The sequence below is a fragment of the Theropithecus gelada genome, chromosome 1 (genome assembly GCF_003255815.1).
Source record: "Theropithecus gelada isolate Dixy chromosome 1, Tgel_1.0, whole genome shotgun sequence".
Taxonomy (NCBI): Eukaryota; Metazoa; Chordata; class Mammalia; order Primates; family Cercopithecidae; genus Theropithecus; species Theropithecus gelada.
The window spans coordinates 746,322-773,531 of record NC_037668.1 but is presented as its reverse complement, the minus strand read 5'-3'; the positions used below and the strand labels follow the sequence as shown (position 1 = coordinate 773,531).

Here is a 27,210-nt window from a genome sequence, read left to right as displayed (position 1 = left end):
AAAAAAAAAAAAAAAAAAAAAAAAAAAAAAAAAAATCAAATAACCTGATTAAAAAGTGGGCTAAGGACCCGAATAGAGATTTCTCAAAAGAAGACAAACACTAAGAGAGTAAATTTCAAATGTTACCACAAAAACTCATAAATTATGACATCTCTTTTTATACCATAACTTACACAATTACAAATTGTCAATTTGCAATAAAAAAAGAAGACATACAAATGGCCAAGAAGTATGTGAAAAGATGCTCAATTAATCATCAGAGAAATATAAATCAAAACCGCAAGGAGTTAACACTTCCTATCAATTACAATGGATATTATCAAAAAGACAAAAGACAAAGTGTTGGTGAGGATATGGAGAAAAGGGAACCCTTGCACACTGCTGGTGAGAATGTCAACTGGTACAGTTTGGAAAGCAGTATGGATGTTCCTCAAAAAATAAAAAATAGAACCATGATATAACCTAGCAATTCCACCTCTGTAATATAGCCAAAGGAAATTAAATTAGTATTTTGAAGAGATATCTGCACCCCCATGTTCATTTCATCATTATTCACAAGAGACAAAATACGGAAACAACATAAATATCCATTAACAGATGAATGGATAAAGAAAATGTGGCGTGTATAGACATACAATGGAATATTATTTAGCCTTAAAAAAGAAGGAAATCCTGCAATTTGTGACAACATAGATAAACCTGGAGGATATTATGCTAAGTGAAATAACCTAGGTACAGAAAGACAAATATCACATAATCTCACTTATATGTGGAACCTAAAAAAGTCAAACTCACAGAATTTATTTTGCTCTAACTACACAAATTCTACATAGCATCATCTCTCCACTTTCTAGAAAGAACAATACAGATGCAGAGGACACAATAAAAATGAAATAACAGGAGAAAAAATATTCCTAGATTAATTTAAGGAAAGACTTCATACTGAAAATTTCAGAATACACATCATAGCCTGGGAAATTTGATGAAAACTACACAAAATTTTCCTACCAACAAGGTAAAAATCCTGCGAGGATATAGGTAATTAAAATTAGCTTATGAACTATGACATACTGGAAAAGGCAAAACTACAGATAGTAAAAGAATCAGTGATTGCCAGGGGTTGGGAGTAGGACGGATGAACAAGTGGAGCACAGAGGATTTTTAGGGCAGTGAAACTTCTCTGTATGATGCTATGATGGTGGATACATGTCATTATACATTTGTCAAAACACGGAATGGACAACACCAAGTGTGAAGCCTAATGTAAACTTTAAAGTACTTTAGATGATGCTGCGTCAAGGAAGGTTCATCAACGTTAACAAATGCACCACTCTGGTTAGGAATATTAATAGCTGGGGATACTGTGTGTATGTGGGGACAGAGGGTATAGGAGACATTTCTGTACCTTCCACTCAATTTCTCTGTGATGCTAAAACTGCTCTAAAAAAGTCTATTCAAAATCAGATTATGCACATAGAGATGAAAATATGTTCTCCAAAACTCTTAAAAACAAGGACACAGGGAATAAATAACTTCACAAAACCCAGAAGTTAATGTGAACTATGTATTCTATAACTAGCCCAAACTAAGCATTGTGTAGGAAGGAAAAAGAAAGATAACTCTTAGGCAAAAAACTATCACCCAAGTACCCTTTCTGAATAAAACACTTGAAGAAATGAAAAATGAATTACAAGTTAGATCTTAAGAAACAGGAAAAGGTACATTGGTGTTGTATAGGAAAAAGAAAAGGCAAGAAACCAAACTAGTAGGTTACTTGTTCTTCCAAAAAGACTTTACTTTTGAACAAAAACACTTTTTATTCTTTCTAAATATTCTAAAAAGGTGTGGGAAAATAATAGCTGTAAACAGTTTCTTCAATTACAGATGCAATCAGCCAGTTTCCAGATCAATAAACTTATGGCTTCTTATGTATGTACATGAAAAACCAAACTCTTCAGCTAGTATTCAGTCTTCTCCCTTCAACCTCTCAAATTTGCGTCCCTACAGTTCTTCACTATTTTCTGCCCTGGCACTATGCACCTGCATGTCTGCCTTCTTGGCTTTCTCAACCTTTAGGATGCCCTCCCAAATGTCTTCTTATCCTTTCCTAGTATACAGCCTCACCCACATGGTAAAAAGAGGAGGGAACAAATTTTAGACTCAGCAGATCTGAGCTCAAGTTTAATTTCAACACTGAATGGATGGTGAAAGTAATTTGTAATTATTTTCCTCTGCATAAATTTCCTCTTATAAAATGTTTTATAGTCAGGTACAAATTGGTAAACATATGTTGTCTGAATCTAAAATGCTTATAAAAACTTACTAAATTAAATGGCATTACACACACACACACACACACACACACACACACACCCCACTGCGTAAACCACCAAGTGTTATAATTCAAGACATTGCTCAAAAGCTCTTCCTACGATGCATTTCCTGAGTCCTTGGGTAAAATGATTCTTTGGTTCCTATAAACTCCTGGAGTCTTCTGCATGCATATCTGGAGTAGCTTCCTTGCAAATGAAAGCTACTGAGAGTAAGGGAAATAGGAGTTTAATGAAATTTCTGTTATGTATTATTCGTTTTGCCATCCTCCAGTACTGTGAAAAATATTGCCACATATTATGAAAGTATTCCTCTGTTGGTATTTTCACAAGTATAATTATCAAAAGGGAACTCTATAATATCAGAGGAGTAAAATGTATCAGTTTTCTGGAACAGGAATATTAAGCAGTAAGTTCAAAAGAATATGTTTGGGTCACCAAGACATACTTAGAAATATAGGTAAGGAGATGGCAGGGTGTTTACATTCTTATGATCAAGAGAGAAATGAGCCAACGACATGGCCAGGGTATGACAAAACAGCACAAAGAGTTAGTACAAACTGTACCACGAAGGCTCTGCTCTGGTTGTTTTGCTTATCCTTATACTAATGATATTACAATAATTCAGAAATTATGCAGATGAAGTAACCTATAATCAAAGGCACAGCAGCACAGCCTACTATTAATATAGCTCTACTTTGAAGGAAGGTCTGGGGAGATGGAAGGGATCATATGCATTGGTGAAAGGATGAGATTATAGATGGCTGTATATAAAAGGACTGTAGTGAGCATACATGCTGGGACATTCCTTGAGTGGCACAGACCTGCTATCTCCTGCTGATATTGATCGCAGCCAGTGTAAACAGACTTCATGTTTATGCCTTACATTGTGTTACTTGACTTATCTGACACCACTCCTCACATAGAAGAAAACCCCAGAGGGAGCAGGGTAGGCGAGTGAGAGAAACTCTAACAAACAGTTAACCAGCTTCTTAATTATTTTGAATGCTGGATTGATGTTCCTTTGAAGGCAATACAGTACCAGCAGAGAGTCATGTGGCAGCTAGGGCTTATATAAGTTATCTTAGCAAAAATAGCTCTTGAATTCATTTTGACTTACTACCACTTGGTAATAATTTTCAGTTTCTTGAATGAGCAAGTAAGAGCTAATGCTGCAGTTATTACTGAGTTCCTAGTTGCTTCAGGAAGGCTTACACTTGATTAGCATAATGACGGAAGTTACAGTTTTCAATTGTGTATAATTACAAATGCATATTATCTGTATTACTAGTCTGATGATTATGTTTACTTTTCTATTAATGGAAATTATAAAGGTAATTTATGATTGCTTATAAGAGATTATTAATTTAGCTTAAAGCAAAATCTTGCAACCAATTACCTTTTTTTGGAAGGACTATGAATAATCTTTTCTAACTACTTCCTGAGGCTATTTCTAAAACTGTTTTCTGCCTCATACATAAAGTAAATAGTGATGTCCACAGAACTGCCCACATAAGATACTCAGGTGCATTTCCTGTAAGTCATTTCTTAACCATAAAGATGCCTTGGATGGTACACAGAGGTGATACTTTAACAATACAAAACCTTACGGTAACCTGAACTGGCCTCAAAAAGGTAACAACAGAAGATAAACTGTTAATAACTTTATATTTAGACACCAGCACTAGAGAATTCTCAGAAATTGCCATTGAAAAGTGATTGCAATCTGTGAACAAGGAAATACAGAACATGTTAACTAGAAATAAAATGTCACTAAATGCGTTTATGCTCATGCTATGCTAGCGATGACTCACTTAAATAAAACAAAGCAAACATACAAAGCCCAAAATCAATACTATGGGTAGTTCCTCATTTCAGTAAGATAAAGTAAGGCTCGGGTGTAAGCCAGTTTTTAAGCCACAATGCTTGGAAATAGCATTTGATTAGGAAAAGCCTGGGAATTTCTTCTTAAACTAGTAATCAGGTTTTAAGACAGAAAAAAAAAATTTTTTTTAAGAAAGCATACAGACTCTCAATCATGAGTTTGTTTTTAATATTTGTATCACTATTTTCATTTACAGTAATCCTTTGCCTCAAAATATAATCAAGTTCAAGTCCCTCTCCTAAAAATAAATAAAATATTGCTGTTTATTCTTGTCTCTTTTATCCAATTGCATTTTTCTCCTTTTCTTCATTAACAAGGCTTCCAAAAGAAGTTACACTCCATGCTTCTGCTCCTTCACCACCTGCTCACTCTCTAACCCCTTAAAACCTGGTTTCTGCTCCTACAACTCCACTGAAACTTTTCTCTCAGAATTCACTGAAGACTTGCTGATTGCCAAATAAACGAGCATCTCTAGCTGAACACCCTCTCCTCTAATGTACTTTCCATAGTTAGCTTTGCTGATTGCCAAATAAACAGAGCATCTCTCATATTACCCCATCTCTCCACACTATGGCAGAGCTGAACACCCTCTCCTCTAATGTACTTTCCATAGTTAGCTTTGCTGATTGCCAAATAAACAGAGCATTTCTCATATTACCCCATCTCTTCACACTATGGCAGAGCTGAACGCCCTCTCCTCTAACGTACTTTCCATAGTTAGCTTCTGCGATACCACATACCTCCCCAATGGTTGGTCTCATTGGCCCCAATTAGGTCTTTTCTAACAGGGTTCTGTCCTCTGGCCCTTGTGTTTTGTTCTGCATACTATCCTTGGCTTTATTATCTTGTCCCGGTGGATTTTCTTAAAATCTAGGTCTGCAACCCTAACTATTTTGCAATCCTAACAGTTTATGTCGGTTTTCAGACTTAAATTTTCAGCCACCTACCACATACTGTCATATACCTTGCTTCTTATACTCAACTGTTTAAGGGAAACAGTTCAGAATTAGCAATAAAGGGAATACACAGGAAACAACAGTAATAACCAAAACAGAGGAACTGTTACTTAATTTACACTCCATCCATGAAAGAATATGTATAGTATTATTGAAATAAATACACTAAAGTTTTTAGTAACATGGGACATGCTTATATTACAGTGTTCAGTTAAAAAAAAAAAAAAAAAAGCAGGAGGGTTGGACATGATTGCTCATTCCTATCCCGGCACTTTGGGAGGCCGAGGTAGGTGGATTGCTTGAGCTCAGGAGTTCAAGACCAGCCTGGACAACATGGTGAAACTCCATCTCTACAAAAAATACAGTATTAGCAGGTGTGGTGGTGTGCACCTGTAGTCTTAGCTACTCAGGAGGATCACCTAAGCCCAGGAGGACAAGGGTGCAGTGAGCTATGACTGTGCCACTGCACTCCAGCCTGGATGACAGAGTGAGATCCTATCTCAGGGAAAAAAAAAGAAAAAAAAGCAGGATAAAAAATTATGTACGTAATGTGGTTTCAACTGTGTAAAACACAAACTGCAAGAAACTGGAAAGCTATATTCCAAGATATTAGCAGTGATTACCTCTTATAGGCAACATATTCTTCTAATTTTATATATTTTCTACATTTTGTATGCTGATCAGGAAAAAGTGTGTGTGTGTGTATTCAAATCATATTACCTAAAGAATAAAATCCAATCTTCAAATCCAAGAATAAAATCCATCCAAGGCCTGCCAAATTCTGGTTCCCAAAGGACTTTTCCAGTCTTGTCCTTCACTGTATCCCCCAAATATGCTCTACTCTGCTCCCCAACTCAGCCACTATATTCTCTGCAATGTATCTTTCCATGTGCTTTTCAAGTCTGTTTCTGTCCTACCCCAAAGCAGGACATTTCTTTCCTGAATATCTTTGCTGACTAAACCCTGCTACAGAGCTGGAGGGCAATGCTCAAAATTCTCTCCTGAATTTGCTTAAGAAAGAAAAAAATTCTGTAAGTCTTTTATTCAATCCATGATGATTATTAGTGGTAGTAATAACAAACATAAAACTCACTGGCTAAAATGACATGATAGCATTTGCTCTTGACTATAAATTGCCACAAAAAAATTAAAAATTCTTAACAGAATTTAGGTATGTAAAATCTAGTCCTGAAAAACTGAATTTAATAAAAATTATAGCCATTATATATATTATGGCAGATTAATACAAATTAGGATAGATATTACAATCTTTATACTTTGTGCAGATAAGATAATAAACACTAAAAAATAATCTCATAATGTAAAAAAATTGCAGTGAAGAATAATTTAAATATTTCAATGGCCTGGAATATAGGTATATATCAGGGATATTATGGGTTCGCTTCCAGACCACCACAATGAAGCAAATATCACAATAAAGTGAGTCACATTAATTTTCTGGTTTCCCAGTGCATAAAAAAGTTATGTCTATACTATATTGTAGTCTATTAAGTGTATAACAGCATTATGTCTAAAAAATGTATATACCTTAATTTAAAAATACATTATTGCTAAAAAATGCCAACAATCCTCTCAGCTTTAAGTGAGTAGTAATCTTTTTGTTGGTAGCAAACCTCGATGTTGATGGTTACTGACTGACAGGGTGGTGGTTGTTAAGGGCTGGGGTGGTTGTGGCAATTTCTTAAAATAAGAGAACAAGGAAGTTTGCTGCATCAATTGACTTCCTTTCATAAAATATTTCTCTGTAGCATGTGATGTTTGACAGGATTTTACCCACAGTAGAACTTCTCTCAAAATTAAAAATCCCCTCAAACCCTGCTGCTTTATTAACTAAGTTTATGGTTTATGAACTATTCTAAATCCTTTGCTGTGAGTTTAACAATTTTTACAATATCTTCACTAGGAATAGATACCATCTCAATAAACCACGTTGTTTGCTCATATGTAGAAAAGCACCTCATTGTCCATTCAAGTTTTATTATGAGATTGCAGCAATTCAGTCACATCTTCAGGGTCAATTCTAATTCTTGTTCCCTTGCTATTTTCACCACATCTGCAGCCAGTGAAGTCTTGAACCCCTCAAAGTCATCCATGAGGGCTGAAATCAACTTCTTCCAAACTCCATTAATGTTGGTATTTTGACCTCCGCCCATAAATCACAAACAAGCTTAATAGCATCTAGAATGGTAAATCCTTTCCAGAAGGTTTTCAATTTAATTTTTTCAGGTCCATCAGAGGAATCACTATCTAAGGCAGCAACAGCCTTACAAAATGTATTTCTTAAATAACAAGACTTGAAAGTTGAAATTACTTTTTGACCCACAGGCTGCAGAATGCATGTTGTTTTAGCAGGTGTGAAAACAGTATTTATCTTACACATGTTCATTAGAGCTCTTGGGGAGTAGGTGTATTGCCAACGATTTGAAAGTATTTTGAAAGGAATCTTTTTTTTTTTTCTTTTTTCTGAGCAGTAGGTCTCAACAGTGGGCTTAAAATATTCAGTAAACTATGCTGTAAATAGATGTGCTGTCATCCAGGCTTTGTTCTTCCACTTATAGAGCACAGGCAGAGTAGACTTAGCATCATTCTTAAGGGCCCTAGGATTTTCACACTGATAAGTGACCACTGGCTTCAACTGAAAGTCACTAGTTGCATTAGCTCCTAACAAGAGAGTGAGCCTATCATTTGAAGTTCTGAAGCCAGGCACTGACTTCTCTCTAGCTACGAAAATCTTAGATGGCATTGCCTTCCAATAGAAGGCTGTTTTATCTACATTGAAAATCTGTTGTTTAGCATAGCCCCCTTCATCAATGATCTTAGCAAGATCTTCTTGATAAGTTGCTGCGCTTTTACTTTAGCATTTGCCGCTTCCCCTTGCACTTTTATGTTATGGAAATGCCTTCTTTCCTTAAACCCCGTGAATCAACCTACGCCAGTTTCAAACTTTTCTTTTGCATTTCCCTCACCTTTTAGACTTCGTAGAATTGAGGAGAGTCAGGGAATAGGTTTTGGTTTAAGGAAATATTGTGGCTGGTGTGATCTTCTGTCCAACCACTAAAATTTTCTCCATATCAGCAATAAGGCTGTTTCACTTTCTTATCATTCATGTGTTCACTGGAGTAGCACTTTTAATTTCCTTCAAGAACTTTTCCTTTGCATTCACAGCTTGGCTAAATGTTTGGTGCAAGAGGCCTAGCTTTTGGCCTATCCCAGCTTTTGACATGCCTTCCTCACTAAGCCTAATCATTGCTAGCTTTTGACCAAAATAAGAGATGCGCAACTCTTCCTTTCACTTGAACATTTAGAGGCCACTGTAGGGCTAATTAGCCTAATTTTAATATTCTTTTGTCTCAGGGAATAGAGAGGTCCCAGAAGTGGAAGAGAGATGAGGGAACGGCCAGTGAGTAGAGCAGTCAGAGCACACACAACACTCACTAAGTTTACCACCTTCTCTGGGTGCAGTTCATGGCTCCCCAAAACAATTACAACAGTAACATCAAAGATCACTAATCACAGATCATCATAAGAGCTATAACAATAATGAGAAAGTTTGAAATGTTGTGAAAACTACCAAAAAGTGGCCTAGAGATACAAAGTGAGCTTATGCTGTTGGAAAAATAGCACTGAGCCAGGCACAGTGGCTCACACTTTCTAATCTCAGCACTTTGGGAGGTGAGAGGATGGCTTGAAGCCAAGTGCTCGAGACCAGCCCAGGCAATATAGCAAGACCTTGTCTCAACAGAAAAATGAAAAATTATCTGGGGGTGGTGGCATCCACCTATAGTCTCAGCTACTCAGTATAGAAGCAGAATAAAACAATATATTAACTAGGCAGGTATTTGCTAAATTAAAAAATGAATTGCCCAGGAATTGTATTAGTTTAGGGGAATTTTGTCAAAAAATGCTTTTTTAAAAAAAGCTTTTTTAGGAGCCAGGCACAGTGGTGCGTGCACGTGGTCCCAGCCACTTGGAAGGCTGAGGCGAGCAGATTGCTTGAACCCAGGAGTTTGAGAACAGCCTGGGCAAATAGTGACACCTCCATCTCACACACACACATACACAAAACAAATAACATTAAAATGGAAAAGCCTGTTTTATTGAGATGTAATTCACATATATCATCCACATATCGTATCTCATTTTAAGTGTACAAATTCATTGCTTTTAGTATATTCAGTTTGTGAAACCATCGCCACAGTCAATTTTAGAACATTTTCATCACCTCCAAAAGAAACCTCATATCCACTAGCAGTCACTGCCCATTTCCCTCCAGTCCCTCAGCCCTAGCCAACCACTCATTTACTTTCTGTCTCTGTAGATTTTTGCTTATTCCAGATGTTTTATATCAATTGAATCATAGAATATGTGTTTTTTTGTGACTGGCTTCCTTACTGATCATGATGTTTTCAAGCTTCATCCATGTGTTGCATCTAGCAGTACTTCATTTCATCTTATTGCTGAGTAACATTCCATGCTATGGATACATCACGTTTCATTTATCCATTCATCAGTTGATGGACACTGGGGTTGTTTCAACTTTTTGGCTGTTATGAACAATGGTGCTAAGAAAATTCATGTACACATTTTTGTGTGACATATTTTCTTTTCTCTTGAATACAGAATTTCATTCCACCTAGGAGTGGAATTGCTGAGTCATATGGTAACTCTTTCCCTTTTCTGTTTAAGTCCCACCAATCCCTGAAAGTTCCCAGAAGGAACGGAGCTATTAATTGTAGCTGAGAAATTAGGGAAGACTCCTTAGAAGAGATGGCATCTATGAGCTTTAAAGGATTAGTAGGACTTAACGAGGAAGAGGGAAAATGGGATAATAGAATGTCAGACATTTTGACTCTAACATTTTGACTTGTGCTTATTGTGAAAAACCACTTTAAAGAGTGCTATAGCAACCCTGAATCTTCATCAGGGAAGCATTTCGCAGTGTAGCCTCTTTGAAAAACAGTCTGGCAATTCCTCTGATGGTAAACAGTTATCATCTGACAGAGGGATTTTTCTAAAACTGTTAAATAAAAATCAATTACTGTTTAAGCCCATATGTGAATATTCTACTAAATCACATTAGTTGGTAGAATGATTGCATGAACTCATCATTGCTACTGCAGAAAAATTCATAATAAAATGTTCCTAAATTACGAAGTTTAAAAAACAGAAAACTTTTTTTTAAAATACAAGTCTACATTAGTTGAATATATTAATGTACAAATAATTGGTTTGGCTTAATAAAAATTTGGGGGGGTGAAATATTTATTCATTTAAAAAATTGTGGTAAAATACTCATAAAATTGACCACTTAACCCTCCACCCCCTTTTTGTTTGAGATGAAGTCTAGCTTTTGGCATCCAGGCTGGAGTGCAGTGGTGTGATCTCGGCTCACTGCAACCTCTGTCTCCTGGGTTCAAGCGGTTCTCCTCCCTTAGCCTCCCGAATAGCTGGGATTACAGGCGCCCACCACCGCCCAGCTAATTTCCGTATTTTTAGTAGAGATGGGGTTTCACCATGTTGGCCAGGCTGGTCTTGAATTCCTGACCTGAGGCGATCTGCCCGCCTTGGACTCCCAAAGTGCTGGGATTACAGGCATGAGCCACCACGTCCGGCCCATCTTAATCATTTTTAAGTGTACAGTTCAGTAGTGTTAAGTACATTCACACTGTTATGCATTCAATCTCCAGAACTCTTTTTATCTTGCAAAACCCAAACTCCATATCCATTACACTCTTCATTTTTCCCTACCCCAGCCCCTGGCAACCACCATTCTATTTTCTATCTCTATGACTCTGATTACTTTTGGTACCTCATTTAAGCAGAATTACAGAGTATTTGTCTTTTTTTTTTTTTGTGATTGGATTATTTAGCATAATGTCCTCAACCTTCACCCATGTTGTAGCATGTGTTGGCATTTCCTTCATTTTTTAAGGCTGAATAATATTCCACTGTATGTATATACCACATTTTGTTTATCCATTCATCCTGTGATGGACACTTAGTTTTCTTCCACCTTTCAGTTACTTAGAATAATGCTGCTATGAACATGGGTGTCCAAATATTTAAGTACCTGCTTTTAATTCTTTGAGTATATATCCAGAAGAATTGCCGTTTTAAAGTTTTTTGAGGGACCACCATACTGTTTTCCACAATGGCTGCCCCATTTTACATTCCCAACAATGCAAAAGGGTTCTAATTTCTCCACATCATTGCCAATACTTGTTATTTTTTTGTTTTTGTTTTTTGTTTTTGATAGTTGCCATCCTAATGAGTGAGAGGTGATACCTCACTGTGGTTTTGATTTGCATTTCCCTAATGATAAGTGATGTTGTGTACCTTTTCTTGTGCTTTTGGCCATTTGTATAACTTCTCTGGAGAAAGGTCTATTTAAGTCCTTTGTCCACTTTTTATTGGGTTGTTTGGTGTTTTTGTTGTTATTGAGTTATAGGAGTTCTTTATTCTTGATATCAATCCCTTATGAAGTACATGATTTGCAAATATTTTCTGAGTTGCCTTTTCACTCTTGGCCTAATACATTGTAAATACAAACAAATTCTTGGATTTATGGGAGACTCTAATATCCTCATCACTAAAGGCCCTAGCAAAGACTATAGTTACTTTTCCAGCCTATTCCCTTTCCCAGCCAAGGCTATACGAGGTACTGTAGTTTTTCAAGGATTGTGTAGAAGTTTTTGGCCTGGGCCTCCAGGTGAGAAATGTAAACTCTATTTCTCTGTTATGTAATAAAGAGGTCACATAAGATAATGAAAAAGTCTTGGATGAGTCAGCAGGAATCTTGAATTTTAGACCTGCTCTATCACTTACTACTAGTATAATGTTGGGTAAATCATTTACCTTTTCTGATCTTTTTTTTTTTTTTTTTTTTTTGAGACGGAATCTCAAAAAAATTTGCAAAGTAGAATCCTAATAATTGCCCTCCTTGCCTCACAGATCCTGTAAAGCCTTTAAAGATGGGTGGGCAATACTCTTCTAATATGACCCAGCAGTCGTGCTCCTCAGTGTTTAACCAAATAAGGTGAAAGCTTATGTCCACACAAAAACATGGACACACATGTGTATGGCAACTTTATTCATAATTGCCAAAACTTGGAAGCAACTAAGATATGTAGATGAATGGATAGACCACAGTATATCCAGATAATTACTATTGTTCAGTGCTAAAAAGAAATGAATTACGAGGCCATGAAGGAAGAGGAACCTTAAATGCATATTACTAAGCGAAAGAAGCCAATATGAAAAAGTTACATACTGCATGATTCCAACTATATGACATTCTGGAAAAGGCAAAACCATGGTGAAAGCCCATCTGTACTAAAGACACACAAAAAAATTAGCCAGGTGTGGTGGTGCACTCCTGTAATCCCAGCTACTTGGGAGGCTGAGGCAGGAGAATTGCTTGAACCCGGGAGGCGGAGGTTGCAGTGAGCCAAGATCGCACCATTGCAAATGCACTCCAGCCTGGGCGACAGGGCAAGACTCTGTCTCAAAATAAATAAATAAATAAATAAATAAATCACATAAATCAAGGATTAGAGGAGAAAGAGGAATGAAAAGGTGGAACACAGAAGATTTTTAGGGCAGTGAAACTATTCTGTATGACACTAGGTTGGTGAATACATGTTATTAGATACTTGCCAACCCCCTAGAATGTACAACACCAAGAGTAAACCCTAATGTAGGCTGTGAACTTTGGGTGATAATGATGTGTCAATGTAGGTTCTCTACTGGCAAAAATGTACGACCGTGTGGCAGGATGTTGCTAGTGGGGGAGGCTATGTGAGCAGGAGGCAGTGGGCATATGGAAACTCTGTGTATTTTCCATTCAATTTTGCTCTGAAAATAAAGTCTATAAAAAAAGGGCAGGCAGAAGAAGTGCCTTCAAGCAATTCAGAGAAGGAATCAGAGATGTGAAGAATAGGATTCATGGAAGTCAAGATAGTCAAGTTTCAAGAAACAGGTAATTTTCAGAGTGTTTCAAACCGAGTACAAAGGTACAAATGAGAAAATACTGACTAGACATGGCAATCAGGGATGACTGATGGTATTAGCAAAAACAGTTTTAGTTGAGTGCTGGATCAACAGTCAGAGTACAAGATTGAGGGGAGAGCACAAATGCTTAAGAGACAGGAAATGTAGATACATTTCTCATGAAGTTTGTATCAGAATTGTATAGAGAAGGAGAACGAAGGTAAACAAGGATAGGATCAAAGATACAGAGAAATGGCAAGGAACAGGAGGAAGAATAGTTCATCCTCTGAAATGATAGTTAAAAGATTGGTGAGGATGAAGATTAAGTTTGTCAGTAGAGGGGTGTGAGACAGTAAGAAAGAAGGCACAACTTCCTAGGCAGTGGGTGGCAGGACCTAACGCAACCTCATTTTTACACTCCAAGAAGTAGCAGCTGGAGAAACTGTCTTGTATCACTTTTAATTGAAAACTGAAAATTTTAAGGCCAGTCAGTTCAAATTATACCTTTCATTCCTGGAATCTGTACGAAAAATCTAAGATGTAAGTCTTGGTCACCTATTCTCCCTAAATCCTCAATCTGCTCTGTCCTACTGTTCTGTTCTTCCTCACTCCGACTTATTCTCTTGCTCCTGCCTCTCCCAACTCATTCCATGATACCACCTGAAACCTCTGTTCCAGGATTAAACAAACCCTCATACTCTCAGCCTCTTCACAGAACACTCCTCTTATTGCCTAACTGAAACCCGGCTATCTCACGAGGACACTAGCTGTATTGTATCCCCTACAGCAGAGGCGATGTTTATTCTCCACCCCCATCTTCCACAGGTCCAGAGGCAGTGCCAGCACTCTCCGAACAATTCATTGCCACATGCAGGCTGTAACTCTTCTAGTTTTAAGCTTAGGGCTTAAAAGCTTGAGGCACATGATGTCTGGCTTATGTCACACTCTTCCCTTCCAGGTTGATGAGACACTGAAGTAGCTGTTTTGCAGTCTTTTTCTCTTCAATTCAACACCTGCAATCATTCTGGCTATCTTAATACCATGCAAACAACACGCCCTAGACTCAGGGTTCTTTGCCCTATGCCATTCTTTTTTTTTTTTTTTTTTTGAGACGGAGTCTCGCTCTGTTGCCCAGGCTGGAGTGCAGTGGCCGGATCTCAGCTCACTGCAAGCTCCGCCTCCCGGGTTTTTACGCCATTCTCCTGCCTCAGCCTCCCGAGTAGCTGGGACTACAGGCGCCTGCCACCTCGCCCGGCTAGTTTTTTGTATTTTTAGTAGAGATGGGGTTTCACCATGTTAGCCAGGATGGTCTCGATCTCCTGACCTTGTGATCGCCCGTCTCGGCCTCCCAAAGTGCTGGGATTACAGGCTTGAGCCACCGCGCCCGGCCTGCCCTATGCCATTCTTCACACCATCTCAGCAACATCCATACCAACACCCAACTGTGGACTGCTCTACTGAAATAATCACAAGCATTAATATCCCACTCTGAGCACAGCCTCTCCCCACCACCTAATTCTGCACAGCGTCTTTCCTTCCACACATATCTTCCTTTAACATCACTGAGGCCTTCATCCTCCAACTGTTCCATATTTTCCTTATTTATTCCTGGCCTGGTTTTGCTCCTTATGAAATCTGGACTCCATTACCAATTCTTTAGATTCCTTTTTCACTAGTACTCCCAATTGCCTTAGGCCTTTCCACATACCTATAAACCTCCAAACCTGAATCAATTCTACTACCCACTGCCTCCTATCCTAATGTACAAGCCCTGCTGGAGAAAACTGCATGAATGCGTATACTGCTATCATTAAAATTCATGTTTTTAAATTTCGGTTGGGACTTTTGGACTTGTCTTTGGTCAGCTTCCTCTCCCATTCCTTGTGAAAGTTTTTCTGATCTTTCATCATTATCCTCATATCCCTTACTCTACCTTTCTTGGTTGCTACTCAGAAAGCTAAGGTCATGTATCAGATGAGAATTCTCTTAAATTCCAACCCTAAACCAAACCACTAACTTTGCATATCACTCCCTGCTTTTGGCTCCCTAAACTACAGCACAGAACCAAGTCTAGGCTCCTTGAAATGACCACTTCCTCTCCCTCCCTCTATGTGGCAGCAGTTATACACCACTCTACCCACTATGCCCTCAACACAACACTCCTTCATGTCACCGTGTCTTCTGTTCCCTTTATCACTCCGTTTTCCCCTCCAGCTAGACTTTTAAAAAAACCCTGCTAAGGAATTCTCTTCCATGACACTTCCCCTGATCCCACCCCCACAAAAAAACTCCCAGTTAAACACTTTCACCTTTCTACCTATTCTTGAATTTGTTTTTATTACTGCAAATTGTACACCGTATGGTAATTTTTCATGAAGGTAACTGAAAGAGTAAATTTGGTGTGAAATGACTGGTAGCAACAAGAACTGTAAGAATTGAGTGAGAAGTGAAATCACAGTGGGATGGTGAGAAAAGTTTTCATTCATTCAACAAGTAACGAACATTAATTAAGGGTACAGTATGTATAGTAATGTTAGCAGCAGTGGGTGGACTGTAGGTTGGACACGTATGGGTATAAAACTGAGAAGATATCTGATTTAGATCTTAAAAGAATGGCTGAAATATAGATTGACTAAAAGAAGGGTGAAGGAGAGGATATCAAGGAGACACAAATGCATATATAATTGGCTGATAATAAGCTGTCCAGACCCAGCTATAATGAAAGGATTAGGAAGAGTAGTATTAAAAGACAAAATTGAAAGCTTAATCATAGAATTTTGGAGTTAGAAAGGGCCTTAAGAATCATTTAGGTGAGGCTAGGTACAGTGACTTACACCTGTAATCCCAGCACTTTAGGCGGCTGAGACAGGAGGATTGCTTGAGGCCAGGAATTTGAGACCAGCCTGGGCAACATAGCAAGAACACATCTCTACAAAAATAGAAAATTTAGCATGTTCCTGTGGCACATACCTGTAGCCCCAGCTACTCAGGAGGCTGAGGAGAGAGGATCACTTGAGCCCAGGAATTCAAGGCTGCAGTGAGCTATGATCGTGCCACTGCACTCAAGCCTGTCTAGCCTGGGCAACAGAGTAACACTCTGTCTGTAAAAAGAATAATCAGCATCATCATCTAGATGACCCATCCTCCTAATGATGAGTAACATTCCTGACAAAAGGGTGAGGTCATTCAACTGTTAGTAGTACTGAGGTAGCCTACTCACTATTGTACTCTCCTAAATGTTATAACTTATTTGTTTTAATATTATCTGAATAGAAACATGCCTTCTTTAACAGCTCCCCACTGGTCCTAGTTCTGTCCTCAGCTGCACCCAGCATAAGTCTATTCCCTCTTTATGGGACAATTTTTCAAATATCTTTCATTAGTTGATATGTGACTTTGGACAAATTATTTTCTAAGGATCAACTTTCTCATGTCTAAAAGAGCGGTATGACAGAGGCTAATTATCCTGATATCTGTCCTCTCCTCCCTTTATTCTAAGTGAGTGTTTTGCTAGGCATATAGGCACCCAGCAAAGACTACATTTCTCAACCTTGGGGCTGGATGTGGCATGGTGCTGATGTCCTGGTCAACGGACTGTGAGCACAAGGGACCTCCCCTTCCCCTCTCCTCCTTCCCAGTGGCTGGAATTCGGATGTGGGGTAAGCCAAGTTAGTCCCTGTGGATGAGAACAATACCCTGAGAGCAACAAGACAAAAAGATTCCAGGCCCCTGGCAACTGGACAGAGCACAGCTACCACACTAGCTTGGACTTCATATGAAAAAGAAGTAAACTTCTATCTTGGTTAAGCCACTTGTTACTTTTTAAAAATACCTTGTTATAGCACCTGCTATTCATCCTAAACCAAAAACAGGTGACAATGGTTTTCTACTTCTATTAAAGGGGTTTTGTAAAAATCAAATAAAATTAGGAATGTAAAATATACATATATACAAGTCAATATTTTAGTATTTGAAGACCATTATCTTCTCTCAAGACTAACCCCAGTCTCCTGCTATTAGCATAACTCAAGATTCTTAAGAATCCCAATACCTTCCTTGGACCTCCGTTTGATAACCCTCAAAGACCTACACTCCAAACTGAACATAATTTTTCATAAGCTGTGTAGATAAAACAGGATATACTTCCCCCATATATTTAGTTTAGTGATCTCTGCATATGTGTCATCTTTAGCAAAACTACAACAGATCTTTTCTCCAAATATTTGCTTTCTTTCAATATTTACAAAATGCCTGCTATGTAAGGCTCAGTGACACAATGGTGAATATTAACTTATGGGTGTAAAATGGCATTAATACTATTTTTATAAGATATGACTATCCAATAATGTGACTAAACTTTGTGAACTTGGTTGTACAAAGCCACATCTTGAAAAAAAAAAAGAATGAGTACCATTTTTCTTTTCTTTTTTCTTTTTTTCTTTTTTTTTGAGACAGAGTCCTGCTCCATCACCCAGGCTGGAGTGCAGTGATGCAATCATGGCTCATTGCAGCTTCAATCTCCCAAGCTCGAGCGATTCTCCCACCTCCTTCTCCCTGAGTAGCTGGGAACACAGGTGCATGCCACGACACCCCGCTAATTTTTAAATTTTCTTCAAAGACAGGGTCTCACTACGTTGCCCAGGCTGTTCTTGAATTTCTGGGCTCAAGTCACCCTCCTGCTTCAGTCTTCCAAAGTGCTGGGATTACAGGCATGAGCCCACAAAAATGCCCAGCTGCACTTTACTTAGCTTTCATATACAACTGCCTCAAATCTAAAGGGGCCAGGTCTTGTAACCTGTTTAATGATGTCACATATTGGAACCAGTTTTCTGAAACTGACATTCAGAAAAAGTTATAGTATATCTATATATTTATCTGCCATTTTTATAAAACATAAAAATGAGAAAGCATACAACACAAAGCCTGAAAGGCAGTAGAATTTAGTGATTAACAGTGGTCCTTGGAGCTAGAATGCCTCCTAGCTCTACTACTTACTAGCTGAGTAACTTTCAGCATCCCTTTGTGCTTCTGTTCCCCCAGGTATAAAATGAGAGTAATAGCAGCAATAATCATGACAAGGGTACTCATAATGGTAATGACGTAATAATAGCACCTTCCTCACAGGAATATCTTGAAGATTAAATGTAAAGGCTTAGAAAAGTTCCTGATGCACTGGGAAAGTGCTCAAATAAGTGTCAGTTGTTATTATTCCTGGTACTTTAATAATGTGAATTGATGACTCCATTTCTGGTCAGGGTATAAGGAACTTTTTTAATTAAAATTTTAAAATTTTAATTACTTATCTATATTAAAATATAGTTGACAAATAAAAATTGTATCTACTCACTGTGTACTATGTAATGTTTTGATATGTGTATATATTGTGAAATTGTTAAATCAAGCCAATTAACATATCCATCAACTCACACACTTATTTTTTTGCTGTTGGAGAACACTTATGATCTGTTCTCTTACCAATTTTCAAGTATAATACATTATTATTAACTATAGTCACCAGTTTGTACAACAGATCTGAACACATTCATCCCATCTGTACCCTATGACCAATAGTTCCCCATCTCTCTGTTCCCTCACCCACTATGAGTTCACCTTTTTTATATCCCACATATATGTGAGATGATGTAGTATTTGTCTTTCTGTGCCTGGCTTATTTCACTTTAAAAAAAAAGTCCTCCAGGTTCATCCATGTTGTCATAAATGACATGATTTCCTTTTTTTTTTTTTTAAAGGCTTAATAATTTCCATTGTATATACCACATTTTCTTTATCCATTCATCTGTTTACAGACACTTAAGTTGTTTCAATAACTTGGCTATTGTAAATAATGCTGCAAAGACAATGAGAGCACAGAATTCTCTTCAACATACTTATTTCAATTCCTTCAAATGTATACCTAGGAGAGGGGTTGCTGGATTTAGGGTATAAAGAATTCTGTGCCATATGGTCAGATAGTACTTTCTACTGCTAGTAACTTTTGATAATTTGCTGCTTGTTAGTGATTACTGATCTTAAAAAATCAATTTAATGCACTGAAGAGCAAGTTGAAAATATGTATCAAAACCCTTAAAAATCTGCACGCCCTGTGACTCTATAATTCCATTTCTAAGTGTTAATCCTAAATAAATAATAATAGAGGTATACCAAACTTGGTTATAAGGATGTTTATTGTAGTTTATTTATAAAACTTTTAATAAAAAAGAAAGGAAAGGAGAAAGACTTTAAAAGTGACTTGGTTCAATAAATGATGGAAACTCATACAATAGAATAATATGCATCTATTAAAATAATTTTGTAATTGAATATTTAATATTTAATTTAAAAAAACTGTACTAAGTATAGTATAATCTCATTTTGGCTTAAAAAGGATATGTGATAGTCGTGTGGGGGAGTGTGGGTATACATGTATGTGTACGGATCAATAAAGGCTCCTCATTTCTATACTAAAATATTTATAATAGTGATTATCCCTAGGTGGTTCATTTATGGGCAATTTTTGTTCCTTTCTTTTTGTCTTTCTATTTTCTAAAATTTCCACATGAATCTGTATTACTTTTTCAATAAGAAATGTTTACTAAAAACAAATACACAATGTGCAGTGAACTAAAATCTTGAAAACAGAAGGATGTACTCTGGCCAAAAGAAAGAAATTCTTTCCACTTGTTTACAAAGTAAAAGGTCCAGTACACAGATGTGCTCATCGGCTTCCCGGACACTCCCCAAATTCACATGTGTTTCTGCCACAGCCTCATGTGAAACTTAGAAAACTATTTGGCTATCAGCACAAAAAAAAGATGAACAAAATAAGGCAAACTAGGGAATTCTAAAAGATATAGGAAAAATGTCTTCCAATTATTCCTTTAAGTAGGCCACAATCAAACCTGCCCTGACAGTTTTAATAAACCTCAAAAGTGATTTAAATGCTTTTGCAGAGGAAGTACTGTGAAAACATTTAAATAAAATAATATTGTCCTTTTGAAACATCTTCAGAAATACAGTCATGTACTGCATGAGGACATCTTGGTCAACAACAGACCAAATATACAACGTGGGCAGAGCAACAGGCTATACGATACAGCCTAAGCACGTAGTAGGCTATACCATCTAGGTTTGTGTAAGTACACTCTGACTTTTGCACAATGATGAAACCGCCTAAGGATGCGCTCCTCAGAACAGATCCTCATTGTTAAGGGATACATGACTATATTTTATTAGGCAACAATTTAGCCTCAGTTGAATAGACCACTATAATTGTACAACATATTTTCCAAATATTTTATTAACTATGGCATGTAAAAATCTGACAATTTACCCTGATCATTTTAACAACATTTATCACAAATAATTACCTTTTAGTCTTTATATTTTTCCAATCTCTTCATTGAAAACAATACTGAGAAAAACTGGATTCTAAAATTAATTTTCACTAATAATCTTTATTTTTATTTATTTATTTTTGAGATAGGGTCTTACTCTGTTGCCCAGGCTGGAGTGCAGTGCCGGTGATCTCGGCTCACTGCAACCTCTGCCTCCGGGTTCAAGTGATCCTCCCACCTCAGCCTCCTGAGTAGCCGGCACTACAGGTGCCCATCACCACATCTAGCTAATTTTTTGGTATATTTTTTGTAGAAATGGGGTTTTACCATGTTGTCCCGTCTGGTCTCAAACTCCTGAGCTCAACGAATCTGCCCACCTTGGCCTCCGAAAGTGCTGGGATTTACAGGCATGAGCCACTATGCCTGGCCTTTTTTCAGTAATAATCTTTAAAAGGGTAAAAACAATGTAAGGAAATTCTAAATAAGTTTAGTAAGCAGTCCTATATGGCTCCAATAGACAACATCTAAGAAATCCACATACCGTAATAAATGCCTCCAACTACTCATCAGGCTCACTGTCACCTCACATGTAGAGTGCTAAGCATGCAACTTAACCCACCATATCTTCCACCACCATATGCAATATTCCCCTTAAACAAAACAAATTATTTTCCTGACTTCTTTACTTCTGTCACGGCATCAAGGCATCTGTCATAATACAATCATTTTATCAGTCACTTACATGAGACAACTCTGAGTTCAGGTTCTCATTAGCTCCTGCTTGGGTTATTTTAATAGCTTCCTAATTTGTCTCCCTATCTCTAATTTCCCCCCCACCCAACCTTGAATACAAATAGCATCAGCCTATCAGCCAGGTTAAACACCACTTTAATCACACAAGTCAGTTCAAGAATCTTGGGTTTAATTTTACCCTGAAAGCAACTCTCATTTGTAGAAAGAGAGTAGAAAGAAACTCTTTACAATGGTATTCAAAGTGTTTCTCTAATCTGATCTTCTGCTTCTGTCCAACGTGAACGCTCTGCAATCAGGCTGATCTATCATCAACTCTTATTAATGACTTGCTCAAGCTGTCCTCCCACCCTCAATTTGTCAATGCAAATTCATCCTCCCAGCGTGCTCCACTGAAATACCAATGTGGTTGTTAGTAACCATTACAGTTGTAAATAAACTCTTTTGCTTTAGAATTTCAACAACACTCATATATTGTCTGATCCATTCATTGGGCACTAAGTCACACACTGTCTTCTACTGTCAAGCAATTATACATCTATGATCTAATTTCATTAGAAGTAATTCCCTTGTGGATCCTCATATTTGTTGTACTTCTCACAATCCCAGATGGAGAGCCATAAATAGAAACCTGGTAAATGCTCAACTAATATTTGGTGAACAATGATCTGCATGTTTAGTTGTTGTACAAAGCCAAATATATTAATATATATATAAAATGTATATGACCTATATATATTTGGGTCTCTCTATTTATATCTATATCTATATACGTAATTTTCTGTGTGCCTCTAAGGCTTTTCTGTAGCAAGATGAGTATTTTTTTCTATAGGTTCATCCATCGGGGAGTCTCCAAGACTAATCCTGAATTTGGTGATTCATTAGGACTCACAGGACTCAGCATACAGTCCCACTCATGGCTAAGATTTACTACAATGTAAAGATACAAAGTCGAATCATCACACACTTAATTTCCCGAGCATTCAATTGTGATGTGCTGTCTAACAGGGAAACTCATAAGAGACTCAATGCCTAAAATTCGTATTAGGGCCGGTCATGCAGGCTGCCTGGCAAGAACCAAAATTCCAGATGGAATTTAGCATAAACCACTCTGTACAGTCTAGGCACAGTGAGCCACTCTTATCATTTAGGTAGTTTTATATCATGTATGGAACCATTTACCATTCAAGCTCCCAGATGCCAGCCAAGGGCCAGCCACGTACATAGGCCTTTCTAAGAATAGCAGTCTTGAGCCTGCTATGTTACCTCTTTTCTATGTAACTCATTTCATATTTTTACAGGAGAAATGTTACAGTGTTAATTATACATGACTTTTAAGGGGCACATAGAGCAATTTTTAAAAAGTTAACATCTAGCGTTCAATTAGAGATGCACTGCCTTGACTGGCACCCACTAATTAAAAGTTCTGTGATTTTGAAATAATTCACTTCCTTTAGATATTTCAGATTTTCTTTCTTTCTTTTTTTCTTGTAAAATAAGGCCTGCTTCTCAAACCAACAATTTTGTAGTTGTTAGGATAAAGGAATCAAATATAACATCTAAAGCAATTGGACCTTCTTGGACAAGTCCCTGGTCTCCTCTTTAAGTGCCAACTGGATGCTAAAGCACTGTTTAGGTGTTTTGGGCACATCATCTCACTAAATCCTCACACCACCACATGTCAGTGATGGTTTCCATTCCACATACAGAAGTTTTGGGACTCTAAGTAACCCATCCAGGTTTACCATTGTGGAACTGGGGTTTAAGCTTAGACCCACCACATTCCAAACCCTTGCTCTTAGCTTTACACCAACTATCTCTACCTAATGTCAAAGGCACAGGCTCCTTATTATGAGTCATTTCCCTCACACTATATGGCTTTTTGGTTTGGCTATACAGAGCACTATTCCTAATCTTACTTAAAATCAAATTGATCAAAGTCATATTTTAGTTGGAAGAAAAAGGCGTGAGTTTAACCCAAGATATTCAACTTTTTCATTTCTAAGTCTTGCGGAGTATACTTCTTGCTCATTAAAGTCATTAGGAAGCTCCCTATTCAGAAACTTTCATATATGGCACACGATTTACTCCTTTATCTGGCATCACCCTGTTTGAAGTTACACAGACCTGATCAGAATCTGGCATCGCACTTACCAGCTGAGGTGACCTTAGGAAAGTGAGTTATGCTTTCTGAGCCTCTGTTTATTTATCTACAAAATGGGACCCCTACCTTATAGACTTGCTGTGAGAATTAAATAGGATAATATATTTAGAAGCCAACATATATTGGCTGAATAAATGACTGCCTACAACGAAAGAATAACTGACTTGTGGGAAGTAAGTCAAATCAACATAACTGAGGTAGGAAGGAAGCCCGGTAGACAAATGCCCTGACCACCAGGTGTCACTATTGGCCCAGGAGCGCCAGTCTGCCTGCCTGATATAGGGGGTGGGATCCTGCAGAAAAACAGTCTAGGCCTCAGGGTAAGACTGTCACCTGCACCAACAGGACCTTCACGAATTGGCTTAGGCTTTTTCACAACTAAGAGACGGTCCAATATTTTTTTTTGCACCAAAATAGGTTACATTCTTCTCTAACAGGTGTTTAAAATACTTAGCTGAATATCTACTGATGTGTCACCACAGTTTAATTTTAAAAACTGTCTTCAGCAAACTATTAATTTCATATATCCTTTGGTTTAGCCAACTGGACATTTTCTGGCTTCCATAGCCTTCAATATGGCCCCAGAAGACAAGTTTCTGGTCCCAATTCCACAATCCAGTGACATTATTTCCTTTACATTATAAATGGGATGACTGAATTTTTTTTTAAGTAGAATATTTTTAGGGCAAAAATAAAGTCTAAGACCAGTATATATGGGCAAAATAAACATTAACTTTTAACCCTTCTTGATCTCAGGAACTGCAAAGTTCATTAAAAAAATTGTTTTCTCTCTATATACATATTTAAAGAAAGCACCTTAGGGTACATCTGTCAACCTGTGAGTAGCTCTGAAATTACTCAAGAAACACTGCCACACCTATTATTAATGCCACACCTATTATTTAATAGCTTCATTCTGTAACCTGCTAATGCCTCTCTCTGGGAGTGCCCAGGGGCTCATTTTAAAATGAGGGCTGGGCCTGGGCTACCCGTCTGGCTCTAAGCTCTCCACAAGGAGATCCACTAGTGGCCGCTTCAAGACTAATTCATCCAGCATTAGCGTCTAACTGGAGACGCCGCTCTCTGATGAGGCACAGACTGTTGTCTCGTCTGCCAGGAGCACTTGACTCAAGTCAAGCCCGGCCAGGCCTACCCCAGTCTCAGACTGGGTGGCCAAGTCCCCGTGTAACCTACAAGGGAGAAAGAATTGCGCTAAGCCTAGGTTTCTGTTCAGAGCTGGGCTCTTGGAACTCCAGCAGTTTGTGTTATTTTTGTTTTTAACAGCTCAAGTTCTACTTTGCATTTCACAAATATGGACATGTCTTAAGAGAAACCAGAAGCATCCTCTCTCTCCGGCCATTGCTCCCATTTCTAGAGGATTTGGGAGGGAAGAGCAGACACCAGGCACCATCCGGAGTCAGGAGCGCAGGAGCCAAGGCCAGCTGAGAAGAACCCATTTGCAAAGCACTTTGCAGATCAATAAATTCGACTGATTTCAGAGCGGTCCCTAGGGAAAGGCAAGCAAATGGGCCAAGGAGAGATGCTGCCTATCCAACAAGCCCTGGCCAAGCAGACACGGGCGAGGAGGCGCGGGAGGCGAGTTACCTGGAGGACTCGGCGGTGAAGCTGCCGCCGTCCAGCAGCCGCATCTTGCAGAAGAGGACCCCATTGACGAAGGGCACTGAGGAGAGCTCCTCGAGCTCGAAGTCCACCTTAAACTTAAACTTCTTCTTCTTCATCATCGTGAGAGCCAGGCGCCTGCAAGCTGGGCGCACGGCCGGGCGCCGCCGCCTCAGCTTGGCCGAGCCCTGGATCCGCCCAGCCCCATGGCCGGGGCCGCGAGCTGCGCGCGGGGGCGCGGCCGGGGGGCGCCGCAGGCCGGCCGCGGCCGGGGCCGCTGCCGCCGCCTCTCGCGGCAGCCTGGGCCGGAGCGCGGCGGCAGCTGCGGCGCGGACCCCGACCGCCCGCGGGGAGCGGTCGTACTGCAGCTCGCCCGGAGAGGTGAGCGCCCTTTCGGTGCGCAGCTCGCCGCCGCCGCCGCCGCCACTGCCTCCCGTCTGGGAGTCGGGAGAGGAGAGGCTGGAGGAACCGCCGCCTCAGCGCCTCGGGGGTCGGGGGCGCCCCCAGCGGCCGCGGCCTGCAGCGCACGGCGGGGCGGAAGCGGGAGGACGGGCGGGGACTTTGTGGGCGGGCGCGGGCTTGGCCGCGGACTCTAACCCGCGACGGCAGTTAGCACGTCATGCCTTTCTGGGGTTAAAAAAAGACAAACCCGAGAGAGAAAGCTTCCTTCTACCGCTTCCTCTCCGGCTTTCTTTTGAGCTTTTGCACCGCCTCCTTTCTCCCCCACCCCCTCCAGTGGTTTCTTTCCTTTGGGGTTGAGAGTCATGGGTTAATAGAGGCAATTAAAATCTCAGCGTTGTTTTGGTCAAATTGAAATCCTAAAACTAAAATTTCCTTTAGGTACTCTAAATTCACGAGCCTTCAAATATAAAAGGAAGATAAGGTAAGAAAAGGGAAAATGATGTACTGAGGGCCTATCAAGTGCCCAGGCACCATACTGCTGCAGGCACTTTCTTTCGGGTATAGCTTAGCTAGTTCCTGTCACCCAGGACAAAAGATAAAAGAGCAAAGAAGCAGTTAAAATAATACCTTCCCTTTAAAAATTTGTCTGTCTATACTGAGAACTGAAATGCTTAAAATCAAATTCTGCAGGGAACCTGGCGTGATGTCGCGCGCCTGTAGTCCCAGCTACTCGGGAGGCTGAGGAGGGAGGTTAGGCCTGAGCCGGGAAGCGGAGCTTGCAGTCATCCAATATCGCACCACTGCACTCTAGCTTGGGCAGCAGAACGAGACCCGGTCTTAAACACAAAACAAAATTATCAGGGCAGGCTTAAAACACACACACACACACACACACACACACACACCCAAAAAACCTCCCTAGATGAATAACAATTACCTGCCTTCTATAATCATGCATATATTGTTACAATGAATGTTGTAAAGTTGGTTACGTGATGTTCATGTTTTTAAACTGAGTTATTGTCATTTTCACTAAGATTCTGTCACAGTAATCTCTGAAAGGGTTTAATTGAAAAGATTTTCTTTCTCAGTTTACTCATTTACTCATTCATTCATATAAAAAATTTAAAAAATTGCCTAAAATGTCAATCATTGGCTAGACCCAATAACCAAAAGCCAGTAACTGCCCTCAAGAATTTTACAATCTAGTGAGGAAGATATGTTTAGACAGGTCATTAAAAAAACAAAACCTAGCACCAAGTTATGTAGAACTCAGAGAAACAATTGATTGAAATTAATCAGTTTTTTGAATTTCAAAGGATGAAAATGATTTGGGACAAAGTGGGGTAAGGTGTTCCAGGAGAAAGAAATAAAAAAATAAAGACTCAGAGGCAAAAAGACTCAGAGGCAGGTTCGGGGGTGGGGTTTGGTAATGGGTAAAGCTTCTTACCCTGCAGGACAGGGGGCAAAGACAGTGAGATGCATTAGGGGACTTTGAGGTTTGTCATTTAGAGCACTGGATGAATGTTAATTTCATTGACTGAAATTGAAAGCAGGAGGAGGGCAGGTTGGGAATGGAAGAGATAATGAGTCTTTATGGGATTTGCTTGCAGTACATGTAGAGAGAGAGACGCAGCCTTAGCTCATAAAAATGCATTGGGAATTGAAAATATACGTTTGGAAATTGAGGTAATCACTGATAGCTGAAGCCCAAAAGGTGGATAAGGATGAGTTCCTCTGAAGAATATTTAGAGGGTAG

General features: G+C 39.0%; 1 protein-coding gene across 1 annotated transcript in view; it reads right to left on the bottom strand.

Moving 5' to 3' along the window:
* The window catches only part of FAM102B (family with sequence similarity 102 member B), a 75,060-nt gene extending 49,592 nt beyond the window's left edge, over positions 1–25,468 (bottom strand). Inside the window, exon 1 of the mRNA XM_025365861.1 lies at positions 25,035–25,468. Within this exon, the coding sequence (XP_025221646.1) occupies positions 25,035–25,171 (137 nt within the window). The 5' untranslated portion in view covers positions 25,172–25,468. The remainder of the gene's footprint in view (positions 1–25,034) is intronic.
* Between the last annotated feature and the right edge of the window lie 1,742 nt (positions 25,469–27,210).